This window comes from Heteronotia binoei, chromosome 1 (assembly GCF_032191835.1).
Source record: "Heteronotia binoei isolate CCM8104 ecotype False Entrance Well chromosome 1, APGP_CSIRO_Hbin_v1, whole genome shotgun sequence".
Taxonomy (NCBI): Eukaryota; Metazoa; Chordata; class Lepidosauria; order Squamata; family Gekkonidae; genus Heteronotia; species Heteronotia binoei.
The window spans coordinates 236,016,114-236,030,833 of record NC_083223.1 but is presented as its reverse complement, the minus strand read 5'-3'; the positions used below and the strand labels follow the sequence as shown (position 1 = coordinate 236,030,833).

Sequence of the window (14,720 nt, the reverse complement as noted above, 5' to 3'; positions counted from 1 at the left end):
GGTCTATCAATAACAGGTGCATCTAACCTCATTCTCATGCAGGTGCTTTTCTAGTAATAATAGAGATATTAAAATAAGTCATGTCTCTCATGGAAAGAGACACAAATAGAAGATATGTACATGTGAATTTATAAGCTTTTCACACCTATTATATTTTAAAATATTTTTCATTGAAAGCAGGTCAATAGGCAAGACCAAGAAAAGGTATTCATCCTAGGCATTCAGTGCAGCAGAAAGTTGCATTGTCATAATAGTTGACTCCTGACATTTTTTGTATGTGTCTGTTTTAAGAAAAATTACTTGAGTTCTATTCCCTCCATAAAACAGAGGTCTTTTTGGAGGCAGGAATTTCACTTCTACATCACTAGGTAGAATTGGGAATGGGATGAAGGACACTTGAAACTATTCTTATAATTAACTATAATTTCAGGAAACATCCATTTCAAGACTTTTTTTTTGCTGTCAGTAAGACAGTTCCCACATGCATTCTTCTGTAAAATCGATGGATGAGTGGCATGTGAATGAGTCATTCGAAATCAACTTGTTCGTCACCTCAAACACAGTATTTCAGTATTTTTCACATTCAGGTGTGGGTTGTCAAGTGCTGATCATTAATCAATTAACCAAATCATTTATTTGCTGCATCATAAAATGTCAAGTGGAATCAAATCTGTATCTTCACCTAATCGTAAAAAACTAGGTTTGTGAACTAATTAACAAAAACACATATTTTCCAGAGATTGCAGCGCTCCGTTGATCTGGTCAGTTTTATGGTGGAGCTGAAGACTGTTTTGGTAAGGAAACCAAAAGAGTTTATGTATAACAATTCACTTTTTTGTTGTTTATTTTTAAGCAAGAAATTCCCTTTGTTATCTGTCTGGCAATTTCTCGTGACAATCCTCCAGGAAATAATTATGTGTTGGCTGTACAATTCAAAGACCAACACCAAAGTTTACAGAACTTTAGTTTGCAAATTAATTGAATATTGAATATAATTTTGCAATTACAGCTGTTGTAAGTACATCTCCCTCCCTCATGTGTAAGCATATACTCTAGCTGAATATATTTCTTTGTGATGGGGTAATCTTTATTTCATTGTTGGAAATAAATACTCTTTTTTCTCATATAAGATCTATATTGGAATATTACTGTATGAAGGATGATGGTTTCCCTACTTTTTCTTTCCTGTCATTGGCCCATTATGGGGCATTATGAAGCCATGTGGATCCATTTACTTATCAATTTAAGTGATTGGGGCATGTAATGTATATGTACAGCACAGATCCCTGTATTAGTGTATTTATTGCCTATATGTCTATCATAAAGATGGCACTACAGCTACGCATGAGAGGCGTGCTTTATTTTCTTATTTTGAGCATATAATGGTAGTGTTTTCCAGTTCATAACTGCCAAGCAAATATGGAGTGACAATCATTGTAGAAAGATTAAAGAACCTTCTGGTCACAGCTCCCAAAGACTGCTATTTCCATTCACATCAAAACATTAAATTCTAAAACCTGTGACTATTGAAGGAGGAAAAACATAATGTTCTGAGCCTTTACGACATTTGGACATGTTTATCTGAGCTGGATGGAAGTTTCTTTCAGCCCTTATTTCAACTTGTTGCTGTTTGATAATGCAATCAATGAATTAGGAATTTTCTTAAGGTTCTTAGATGAATTAGGAATTTTTCAAGGTTCTTTTTTGAGTGCAGTTTCTTGAATAGTGTAGTAAATGTCCTTAGAATTGTAAAAACTGGATCTTGGAAAATTTTACATATATCATTTTCATTATAGAAAACGTGATGATGTGCAATTATTGCTCTTTAGTCACAGCAGGATGGTACAACTGGACTATTGCTACAGTTATGGTTAATTTTTAATATGCTTGACCAGTTGATGGAAATCCTGCACCACTAGTGTCATGGAACAGCCAGGGCTCAGTGACAAGTGAGGGCTCCTCAGAGGAGGAGGGGCCCATGGTGGCCATCCTGCAACCCACAGCAGTAGAGCAACAAGGGGATGAGATTTAGGGAGCTGAGAGTGGATACAGAGCTGCCCCAGCCCTGCAGCAGCACCCCAGCAGCTGAAGGCCAGCCACCTGCTTTCGCTTTTCCAGGGTCACCAGCACCGTTGGAATGCTGCAGTGAAAGACTCAGGCATAACTTACATGCTAGGTGTAGGAGTGCACAGCTCTCTGCTCAGTGCCAGCTTCTGGCTGACACTGAGGTTAAGTCATTGCAAGAGCCAGCTATGTGCAATGCCAGTGGCTACAAATACACAGGGAACTCGTGGGCACGTGTTCCTAGATGCTGAAGTTGCTGCTACTCCTCATTGATAGCCCTGACATCTGGACTGTTTCTTGACAACTTGTTTTCCTAACTCTTTCTGGATGCTGCTGTCTGGTAACTTTGACTCCTGGACTGTTATTTGACACTGAGTTCTCTACACCTTCTCTCCTTGACCTTGCCCAGCTGGTCTGCTGCTGCTGGTCTCCTTTTAACATTTTGGTCAAGGGGCTCTAAAGAAATGTCATGTACAGCATAGAAACTGTGCCGACAGTGATGCTTTAATGGCAGTTCCCTATAGCTGTAACATAGCTTGCTATGTATATTCCCCACTGGTATTCATTATAGGTGCTTGGAGCTTTTGGGTGTGTGTGCTGTTCAGAGGTTTGTTTCCTTTGGAGCCTTCAAATGGTGTCTGAGAAGTTGAAACATCTCCTGGCTCCTTTATCTGTCCTTCTGCCAGTTTGGTGTAGTAGTTACAAGTGGCAGCCTCTAATCTGGGAGAACCAGGTGTGATTCCACACTCTTCCACCCGGAGCCAGCTGGGTGACCTTGGGTCAGTTCTTTAAAGAGCTCTCTCTAAGAGCAGTTCTCTGAGAGCTCTCTCAGCCCCACCTACATCACAAGGTGTCTGTTGTGGGGAGAGGAAGGGAAGGAGATTGTAAACCGCTGAGACACAGAGTGAAGGGTGGGGTATAAATCCAACTCTTCTTCTCTGGGCCCATAGGCCATATATCTCGGAAAATGGGGTCTGGCTAATAAAAGCTTATACCACAAATACATTTGTTAGTCTTCTTGGTGCTTTTGAAATTGTCATTTTGTTGCAGCAGGCCAGCTTAGCTGCTCATCTGAATGGAGAAATCAGTCACCTTACCTTGGTATCTGACAAAGGGAGCTTTAACTCAAAAAGCTTATATCCTGAAAATGCTCTGGGTCTCTAAGGAATTACTAGGATCAACTCTAGCTCTTACCTTATCATTCTTTGCCATAGTAACATTTTGAGTGAACTTGGTTTCTTATAGGTTTTCATGTAGAGTACAGTAATTTATGATATACTTAAAATGATAATATTTCTTTAATGTATAACTGTTGCCTCACTCATGGTGAATCATGAATGGGGTTATATCTCGCATTGATTTAGGATTGCGCTGTGAGCCACTGAGACTTTTAAGAAGAAAGTGGCAAACACCAGAAAGTTTTTCAAATTGTTCTGTCTTCATCTCCGGTAAAATAATAAAAAAATCTAGTGGCGTCTTAAAGTCTGGCACTAGAGTTGCCCTGCAGCCACTGTGGCCGGACCTGCCTGTCCCGCATTGGTCTTGTCAGCCACCAGCGAGCCTGCAGCAGACGTGGACTATTGCACCCTTCTTAAATCTTCGTTCGCGAAGCCAAGCCGAGAGAGAGAGAGAGAGAGAGAGAGTTGGGTACTTTACTAGATTTTTGTTTTATTTTGCTGCAGCAGACTTAACACGGCTACCGCTTTACATTCATCTCCTGTAACAATCCTCTACGATGTCATACATCTCTTCTTCAGTCCATTTAAAAATCTTTAAGAATGTTTTCATTTTCTCTCAAAAAATGACTAGCGAATGAACCAGCTATCCCCTGCAGTAAGCTTATTCTTTTGACATTCATTATATATGAACAGGAGATCATTCCGGTTGCAGTAGATGGCAGCTAGCTTGAGTAATAGTATTAAGGTAAAATCCTGTATTCTCCTTCAGTGGGGGAAGTCATCCAGATTGGTTAGGTTGTGCCTCCTCCAGCTCCAGGCAGAACTATGCAAAAATTTTTGCAAGTCTCTCCGGGTTGGATCAACTGACCCATCAGTCTGAATAACTGCAGCTCCAGCAGAAAGCTCCAGCCCAACTATCTTATCTTAGAAAACAAAGTAATAGTATAGAGGCGATACCAAAAGGAAAAGAGGGATTATATAACAATTATATATATCATGTATGATTATGTATCACAGAGGGTAAAAAACAGAAAATATTTCTCCTCAACATCCCCTTAAATATAATTTTTCAGACATTATCTATAAAATACAATGGTCCTTATTTTTGTTGAAATTTAAATTTCAAATTTTATAACTGATCTATTTTGCAACTGCAGGGGTGGGGTGAAAATTTTGGCCAAGATTCTATGATTACCATAGGGTTCTGTGGTTACTGTAAAATACCAGAACTTTGCTGCACAGTGTCCCTGGCACAATGATATCACTTTCACACAATGTCATCACACCGATGCAATCACTATGGGGATGTTGTGCCAGGTGATAGGGGTGGGACTTCCCCCTGCTGGCCAGCTGGCTGATAGCCGTTTGGAGCCCACCAAATCAGGTGATCCTCTGATTCCACTTAGGAGCTGGCACTATCTTCATAGCAGAACAAATATATAAACAATTTCTAAACTGTTTCTCATTCTGAACTTGTCCCCTGCTTGCATAATGCACACTCCTTCTCTTTTCAAATTTTGCAATTGATCTGTTTCTCAAAAAGGTGGTTACTTTTGCCATTATTGCATAGTTGGCAAGTTTATTTTCCCATTCTTCTAAGTTTGGACAGACATCTAATTTCCATTTTGCTGTGAGATAATTCTAGCTGCTGTCACTATGTATTTGAATATCTCTTTCAAAATTTTGGTATTTTATTAATTTTTAATATGTTCTGCATTTTCCCATGTATTTCCTTCCAATATATTTGTTTTTTTATAAGTCCACCACATAGAGTAAAAGGTTCCATCTATGTCTTGACATTTCCAGCATTTTTTCTTTGTTGTTTTTGTCTACTTTCTCAATATCCTTTGGGATTATATACCATCTGAAAACATTTTTTACCAGTTTTCTCTTAATTCCTGGCTGTAAACTTCCCATAAACATTTCTGTTGATGCATAGGTATCTTCTCTCTAAAATTCTTCATCCATTTAATCATACTTTTTTTTCTATTTCTTCTTCTGTTTCTAACTGAAGAAGTAACTTGTATATCCATTGTAGTAAATGGTCTTTTTTGATTCATGATCAGCTGTTTGAACTCAGTCAGCTCCACCTTCCATGTTGATTCCATTTATATTTCTCATGTTCTTATCATGATAAGCATCTACTGGGGACATGAGCGGCCTAGTTCAACTTTCTGAATGGAAATAAAGTCTTAAATAGATTCCAGAATACTTATAGTTTTTGAGATGAAAAAGGAGAGGTCTTCAGGGACAAAGAAGCTTGCTATCCCTATAATGAAGAAAAAGATAAATTCAGCAAAGGAAAGGCCTTGCAAATTGAGACTTTGGAGGCCCCTAGATAATCCATATCAGCCATGCTGAATGGGAGAGGCTTCAAAAGACTGGTGAGCAGATAATCAGTGGGTTCCTTTCCAGTTTTTTTTCCCATTGAAATCATAAAGGCAAAATGGGCCATTCCAGGAAATGGAAATTCCTTGAATGCTGTCGCCCTCCTTTCAGATACCATGGAATACCTTAAAGTGCTATTGCTGGACCGGTAGTAGCTCTTAATTCAGGAATGGTGTTGTCAAAAAAATAAGAATAAAGGAGACTGGATTTATATACCATCCTTCAATACCCAAAGGAGTCTCTGAGTGGTTTACAATCTCCTTTCCCTTCCCCTCCCCAAACAAAAGTTGGTGGAGCTGAGAAAGCTCTAACAGAAATTGCTCTTGAAAGGAACAGCTCTGTGAGAACTTGTGTCTGACTCAAAGTCACAGCAGCAGCTACATGCAAAGGAGTGGGGAATCAAACCAGATAAGAGTCTGCACACTTAATCACTACACCAAATTGTCAAAAGATGGTGACAGCCCCTTAAAGGACGGTGACAACACCTAAAAGAGTTCACCTCTCCATCTCCCCATTGCTTTATGCCTTCCCCGATCCCAAAATTGGAACAAAGACTTATCTACTGTGACAAGTCATTCATCTCTTGCTTCAGATTGAAGCCACAGAACCAGTTCCTACAGACCAACACTTCAAGGACTCTTTGTGGTAATGAAGACTTCAGGGGACTGGAGAGCAATTTTAAATTTGATAAGTCTGAAACTTCTGGGTGGTTGTATCCTTCATCCAAAGCTGAAGCACCCTAAGGAAAAAGTTTGGTATAAGTTAGCTGCGCACTGAGTTCTGTGCATATATCTAGATAAAATAAAACGTTTTAGGCTTTCTGATATTGTTTGCATCTCACAGCAACCTGTTGCTGGGGGGGAAATGTCAAGGACATTGGTCACCTTTTGGGTCAGAACATATATCAGTAAGCTGTACGAGACACAGAGCCTATCACTACCAAAGAACATAACAGCTCACTATGTGGTCTAATTTTTCCACCTTTGTCAAATATTACAGGATTGACCAGATAGCCTCAGCAGGGACATCCTTTTGCAGAAGGGTGTTTCAGCAGACGTTGGATTATGGAGGAAAAAGCAGGATCTCTCCCTGTGTGACAGTTTGGGCATACAGCCTATTTAGATTACTTCCCCCTGTCACACAGCAGGGGCCTGGGAGGGTCTTCTACTAGCTACCACCACTCTGGTAAGAGTCTGTATGGAGGGCCCAGAGCACCCAACCACCCTTGTCTTCCTTATGAATAAATACCTCTTAACTGTGACCAAGGAGACGTGAGAACCCAGGCAGTATAACAACAAAAAGAAGTTTATTATTACTGCTCTAAAACAATAAGTGGGTGATAAAGATTCAGTGCTAAAGTGAATATGAAACAGTAAAAGTTGGTGCAAATAAAAGCCCTGACGCGTTTAGCTATATAGTCCCTACTCTAATACCAACACTCATCTTCTTGGGTAAGGGATCCCTCCTGTGGCCTTTTCCAGAGAAATTTATTATTTATTTATTTATTACTTTACATTTATATCCCGCCCTCTCCGCAAGCGGACTCAGGGCGGCTTACAGTATCATAAAAACAATCAATTCCATAAAACATATAAAACCATAATACATTTATCAATTTAAAACTATTACGCTATCTCAATCCAGTCTGGCGGTATTGGGTTCTGCCTATGACCACCAGCTTCTGTAGGATGTCCGGTGGCAGCCCATTTTCAGTCAACCAGAAAAGCCTGTCTAAACAGTTCGGTCTTACAGGCCCTGCGGAACGCCGACAAATCCCGCAGGGCCCTTATAGCTTCTGGGAGGGTGTTCCAGAGTTCTGGTGCTGCCACCGAGAAGGCCCTAGATCTTGTTGCGCATAGCCTGGCTTCTTTTGGGCCAGGGGCAGACAGCAGATTTTTTGTCCCTGATCGCAGTGCTCTCTGGGGGATATATGGGGAAAGGCGGTCCCGTAGATAGGCAGGTCCCTGACCATAAAGGGCTTTAAAGGTTAATACCAACACCTTGAAGCGAACTCGGAACACAACAGGCAACCAGTGCAGCTCTCTCAGCACTGGCCGAATGTGCTCCCGTCGTGGTAGCCCCATTAACAGCCGTGCCGCAGCGTTCTGCACTAGTTGTAGTCTCCGGGTTAGTGTCAGGGGTAGCCCCATGTAGAGAGCATTACAGTGATCTATTCTTGAGGTGACCGTCTGTCTGTGCTTGGCCCTTTTTATGCTCTTCTCCCAGGTCCCACCCCTCTCGGCTAGTTTCTCTCAAAAACCTTACCACCCAATTAGAGGGGATCCTGGGAAATGTAGGATTTTAGTAATAACTCCTAGGCAGGCTTCTCTGGGACCTGCAGGTCTCACTAGGCCCAGGATCATGACACCCCCACTGAAAGAGAATGAAATGTTGGAACCTTCCTGAAGGTTTCTTCTCTTCAGTGGGGTGAAGTAAACAAACACGCAAACAAAAGTGGTATGGATGTAATCAAAATATTCAGAACTGGGCTGTACTAAGAATGGAGGAGAGACTTGCAATAAAATTTGTATAATCTTGCCTGGAGATGGAGGACGCATGACCTATACAATCTGGATGACTTCTCCCCACTGAAGAGAAGAAATCTTCAGGCAGGTTCCAGTGTTTCATTTTTATCATTTAGATGAGGTCTTTGCTTATAACTTTGTTTCTATGTTCAACTTCTGTCTTGACCTTGCATCATTTTATAGTTCATTTTTGTAACATTGCCTGAATACTCCCTGTTCTCAGGATCAGAGATTCATTGTTTGGGCAGTCAGGAAAGGAGCAAGTATATTTTCAGGAGATGTAATGGTTGGAGATTCTCAGTATATTCTTTTCTATTACAAGGATCCATTTATTTTTGAAGTTAGCTTTCAGTGTGTGTTTGCCATAAAGAAGGAATGGTTTGTATTTGTGTCCACCTATGTATTGACATTTATCGTTAAAAAATGTGCACAGCTGTCTGTTATGGGTTTTAGAAGCAAATTACTTGACTGTGGCTTTTCTGTTTAAGTTAGATAGCTTGCTTCCAGTTCAGGTGACATTAACCATAAACCAATGAAGTTAATTGTGACTTATGTGTATTTGCTTTCAGTAGGTCTTAATCATGCATAACTGTAGCTTGATTTGGGCCCTTATGAATTATGCTGGTCAAGTTAGTGTTTGTTGATCCCTGAATGAAAATGCTTTTCAGTACTGCTAAGTGCATTCATGAGATGTATGCATTTGTTTTCACTGGCTTCAATGGGAAACACAATTCTAGGTATAACGTTTCCTATTCAGTTTGGGTAAAATGTTCAGAGATCATACTCCTCATCCAAGAGATGTTGCTTTTCAAATTTCAAATAGTAGGAGGAATCCTAGGTATGTAGACAATTAAAACAAAGGCACATGAATCTTAAAAACACTCTCCCTGCAAAAAAAAAAAATCAACATCTAAAATGCTACTTATCCAGTTTCCATAAAATATTGGGAGACGTGCCCTCAGGATGATTTTCATGTAAACAGGAAGCAGCAAATAAGCAGGACAAAGCAGACAGTCATCAAATAGATCTTTTCTTTCTAGAATGCATGGTCAGAGTGATGAAGGGAGTCAGGAGAGATTGAGAGATATGAAACGGATGTATAGCAAGTAGTAAATAAATCATCAAAATATATACTTTATTGCTGTTATATTAAATTGCCTACAAAGCTGGGATCATTTCTCCTACCTGCCCAACTTGTGGCAGGCGGGATCCCTTATAGGAAGAGAATAGTCTCTCCTAATTTCATGTAATTTGGCTAAAAACAAAGATAGTGCAACTGAAAATGTTACTTGTTGAAACCACTTAGAGATGCAAATAAATGTTAAAATGAACAGAATATTTTTTTAAAAAAATGAATTGAAAACATTTGCACAACTGTAGTTATAATGATACCCTCTTTTAACAGGAAGCTGCCTTGAAGAACGCCCGGGAGTTTCAGTCACCAGCTCTGCCACCACTACAACATTATTCTGGTCTTATCAGAGATATAGAAACTTTGGGTTGGAATAAGTATGTTATTTATTATTAGGATTTTTTTGAGAAAAAGTTACGTACAGCATGCTCATTTAAGAAATAAGCCTGTTTTTATCCTTACTGGTAAAATACAGTATTTTTATAAATGTCCCCTGAATCAAGTTCCTAATGAATTTAAAGAACTAACTGAAACAGAATCTACATATAGAAATCTAATTTTGTTTACTTTAAAACCAAGGCTGTTACACAGTTTGTATTCCCCTTAGGATAGTTAGAACAGGAAACAAAAGCAGCTTTATTGGGCTCCTAAAGATGTCTTGCAGCAGGTCTTGCACAGTTAATTCTGCCTTGCAGCAAAGTGGACTTGGTCTTTGGCTTTAGTGCTTTTTGCCAGATCCCAATTACAAACACAGTGAGAAGGCTAGAACTTTTTTTCTCTTGGAGGTAGAGGATGTCCTTATTGATCAGCAATTCCTGCTTTCCTACCTGTTCTAACAATGGGAGTGATTCCCCACTGGGTTTGTTTCCAACCTTGACTAGGAGAGTGGGGTTCTGCTGGATTGTTTTAGCCAGTGGATCATCATTATTTTCCCTTTGTCCCTCACATATGTGCCCTTTAAAAAATGCCTTTGTTTTTTTTTCACTATTTGTGTTAGGTGAAGCAGTAGTCATATAGCAAACTCAAATGAAGCTGTTGTCAGCTCTTTCATCTAAGTAAAGGCTCTACCAACATGTAAACAAAAAAGAGAATTTATTCACCAACAATCCTTGGGCCATTGGTCCCATCAGGATGGTACTGCACTGGCCTCAATATTGCAACTGGAAGAACTCTGTGTGTCTGTTTAGAGAGCTATTTTGGGAGAAATGGTGGTGTGAGCAGCGAGCCTCAGGTCTTGCCACCAGATGTTGCTGCCTCAGATATTGCAACCATTCTCCAGTGGTCCTGGTAGTGGGACGGTCCGAAACTGTTGGGAGTAGGCTCCTCCTCCGGAAACAGGGTCGTTGATCGCTTGATCCGGCCTGGGGGAGGGGCCGCTCCGTTGGAACTCTCCAGTCCAAAACGGCCCTGTTATGAGACAGGACGTGTTCGCTGTGCGCGGAGCACATTGATCCGTAGACAAGGTCTCCTTGTGAGAAAGTCTCTGCCATTCAGTTTTTTGGCCGCAGTGGCGGCGGGCAGAGCTGTTTACCGCCAGCGTTGGGTTTTTACCTAACAAAGGCGGTTCAGCCGGGGACTGCCGCGGAGAGCGAGGCTCCCCTCCTGAAGCCTGCTGAGGCGGGAGGGGGAGAGCGGCAAGTCCAGGCTTGCGGTCTCACGCAGCGCCGTCAGGCGTAGAGCAGACGACCGAGGTCCAGCGCGGCTGAAAGCAGCTCCCTCAGACAACGTGTCTACTCAAGAGGAGGTGGTAAGCTGCCGGAAAGAGAGCGGGAAGCTCTTTGTGACGCGCGGACTGTTTTTTACTTGGGACGGGCTCCGATGGAATGTGGGAAGCCCACCCGGTAGCTTACGGCAGTTTCCTAGATTCCCCCCTCCCCCCTGAGTGGGGTGCGGGAAGGCTTATGTCGTAGCAGGTCTCTCCATTTCAGGCGCACTTTTTAGTGGCCTGGGGGGCGGGGTTTTTTACCGCGCAGCAGGGGGTCGCCATTTCAGGCATTTAGCCTGGTAACAGAGGCTTCTCCCTCTCCCCTTTCACTTTCGTTCAGCCTTCGGTAGTAGCTGCGTTGGCTGACGGACGGGGACAGACTAGTGAGACAGGCTCACCCAGTGATTTCCCCATCCCAAAGTACTCTGGATCCGCTTCTGGAAAAGAGCGAGAGGATTCTGAACCGGATTTATCTGGAGAGGATGCCAAGTTTAACTTGCTTGCTTGGTTAAAAAGAGAACTGAGCAAGGAGTTTGCTCCTGCCCGAGGCTCTACTGCGCCTGCCCCTTCCCAGAAAAGGAAGAGACACGCAGTTCTAGACATTGCCACTGCCCCTACAGACATGAGCCTGGACTCTCCTTGGTGGTTCTCAGGAGGAAGAGGAGGCTGACTCTTCAGTAGACTCCTCTGCAAAGGAGGAAGGGGAACTCTCTGATGAGGAGGATGTTACTCCTTCTGTGCAGTCTGGGGTTTTTTTTCCAGTGGAATATTATTCTAAGCTCCTTCCTAAGGTCCTTAGGGAACTGGACTTTGCTGCCACACCCAGAGAAAAGGCAGAATTGGACCCTGACCTGCCTGCAGGCTCAGGGAAGATGATGCCCAAAGTGGGGTTTCTCAGACCGGGGTGCCCTGGCCTGCTCCCCTTTTTAGTCTTATTAAGGCGGAGTGGGAACACCCGGCCAAGCCTAAACCTAACCCACATCTGTTTTCCAAACTGTAGGGGTTGAGTCCAGAGGCTACTAAACGACGGAAATTGCCTGTAGTGCACGATCCTGTAAATAGTTTATTATCCACATCTGTGCTCCCCATGGATGCGGATGGGCTACCCAAGGATGCCTGCGGTAGACGGATAGAGCAGGCACTTCGAAAGAACTTTGAGGCTTCGGCCTGGTCCTTTCGGGCGTCTTCAGCGGGATCGCTGTTTGCAAGCGCAGTGTATACCTGGGCATCCAATTTGGCCTCAGCAGATAGTGATGCGCCAAAGGAGTTCAAAGATGAGCTCAAGGAAATAGCTTTGGGCACAGCGTTTGTTGCAGATGCGACCCTAGACGCGATGCAGTTGTCTGCAAGGGCAGTGGCTTGCAGTGTGGCAGCGCGCAGGGACGTTTGGCTGCGGACTTGGGATGCAAATGCAGCTGCACAGGCTAGACTGGCAGCTGTACCATTCAAAGGTGTTAGCCTCTTTGGGGACGAACTGGAACGCTTCCTTATTGAGGGGAAGGACAAGAAGAAAGTCTTGCCTTCTAAGAGGAAGGATTTTAAGTCTAAGAAGCCCTTCCAGCCCTTTCGGGACTACAAAAAAAAAAAAAAATTCTCCCGGCCTTCGGCCTTTAAGCCTTTCTGAGGGAGGTGGCAGTCCCGCAGTCGGGGTGCTAAACCCTTTTCTAGCCGAGGCGACAAGGGAAGCAAAAGTGACTCCAAAAAGGGAGGGTCACAATGTCTATGCCATAAGGCCGGAGCTACCTCCTATCGGGGGGCGCCTTCAGTTTTTTGCAAACCAATGGAGCGTGACAGTTTCAGATCAATGGGTGATCGACACGGTATCCAAGGGCTATGCATTAGAGCTGGAATTTTTTCCACGTCGGAGGTTCCGTGCAGTCCCGAGGAAGCAGGACCCGACCACGCACCAGCGGATGTTGGGTGCCATCCAGCATCTATTGGACATAAGAGCTATAGAACCCGTACCTGCGACTCAGAGGGGTCAAGGGGTGTATTCCATTTTATTTCTGGTGACAAAGAAGAATGGCGATGTCTGGGCCATTCTAGACTTAAAATGGGTGAATTGATTTGTGAAGACCAAAAAGTTTCGGATGGAGACGTTACGTGCCATTCTATTGGCGGTTCAGGAACAAGAATACCTGACGTCCATCGATCTGTCCGAGGCGTATTTGCACGTTCCCATTCGACCAAACCACAGACGGTTCCTCAGGTTCGCGTACGACGGGAGGCACCTCCAGTACCGGGCCTTGCCTTTTGAGCTCAAGTCTTCCCCACGAGTGTTCACGAAGATCCTGGTGGCGTTGGTTGCTCATTTACGGATGGGGGGGCGTGGCCCTTCATCCGGCTCTGGACGACCTCTTGCTCAGGGCCCCTTACTTCCAGCAGAGCTTGGAGGACACCAATCGGGCTATTCAAATACTGTAGGACCATGGTTTCTGGGTCAACAGGACAAAGACCAACCTTACTCCGACACAAGAGATAGTGCATCTGGGTGTTCTGATCGACACTCGGAGACACAGAGTGTTTTTGTCGGAAGCACGACAGGTGAACCTCAGATCCTTGTTGGGGGAGGTTCTGTCTCTGCATCGGGTCCCTGTGATGACTCTAGCAAAGCTTTTGGGGGTTCTGGTGTCTTGCCAGGATGTACTGTCTTGGGCGCGTTTCCATCTACGGCCCCTACAATGCTTCCTGATCCCTTTTCAGCATGTGATAGCTCGCAAGCTGCACAGGCTAGTGTTCCTTCCACCGGAGCTGCGGACGCAACTCCAGTGGTGGCTGGTACCATCCCGTTTTCAGCAAGGAGTGGCTATGAAGGAGCCACAGAGGATAGTGGTAACTACAGACTCCAGCCTCTCGGGCTGGGGGGCGCACTCTCAGGGGATGATGATTCAAGGTCAGTGGTTCCAGATGGGGTCCCAGCAGAGCATCAACCTGCTGGAGCTGAGGGTGATTCGTCTGGGGTTGTTACGTTTTAAGACGGCGTTGCAGGGGAGTCACGTGTTGGTGAAAACAGACAACGTGACGGCCAAAGCTTATGTCAACCGTCAAGGCGGGACCAGAGTCAGGAAACTGTGCAGCGAGGCCAACAGCTCACTGGAGTGGCCCCCAGGAGGAATTATGGTGGTCACTGGACAGAAAGGACAACGGGCTGGCAGACTGGCTCAGCAGACAATGGCTGGATCAGACGGAATGGTCACTGGACAAGGCGGTGTTCCAGTCTCTACAACGCAGATACGGCAGAGTGGCTGTGGACTTGTTTGCAACCGCGGACAATCGTCAAGTGCAGCGGTTTTTTGCCAAACAAAAAGACGATCAGGCGGAGGGCGTAGACGCTCTCAACTGCGACTGGCCGGAGGGTCTTCTGTACGCCTTCCCGCCACTACAACTGATTCCCCGGTTGGTTCACAAGATTCTACAGCAGACAGCGGAGTTGATTCTGGTTGCTCCCTTCTGGCCGAGAAGGGGTGGTTTCAGGATCGCATGCGGCTGTCGACGGAGAAGCCTTGGTGTCTTCCAGTATCCGAGGCATTGCTGAGACAAGGGGCAGTTTGCCACCCTCAGCCAGACATGTTGCGGTTAACTGCGTGGAGGTTGAGCGGTCGCAGTTATTTAAGTTGGGTTTTGGCAAATCTGTGATTGACACTATGTTGGCATCCAGGAAATGTTCTACCACACGGGTGTATAATAACACTTGGCAGGTCTTTTCCGGGTGGTGCGTAGAAAGGGGT

At 44.0% G+C, this 14,720-nt stretch overlaps 1 protein-coding gene across 3 annotated transcripts in view; it reads left to right on the top strand.

Annotated features, from left to right (window-relative positions):
- FANCL (FA complementation group L) overlaps window positions 1–14,720 on the top strand; it is a 70,637-nt gene that overhangs the window by 17,648 nt on the left and 38,269 nt on the right. For 2 of the 3 annotated variants that reach the window (XM_060249532.1, XM_060249551.1), the window contains exons 4-5: window positions 738–794; window positions 9,561–9,664. In XM_060249532.1, the coding sequence (XP_060105515.1) occupies window positions 738–794; window positions 9,561–9,664 (161 nt within the window). The remainder of the gene's footprint in view (window positions 1–737; window positions 795–9,560; window positions 9,665–14,720) is intronic. The other variant, XM_060249542.1, reaches the window with a different exon arrangement.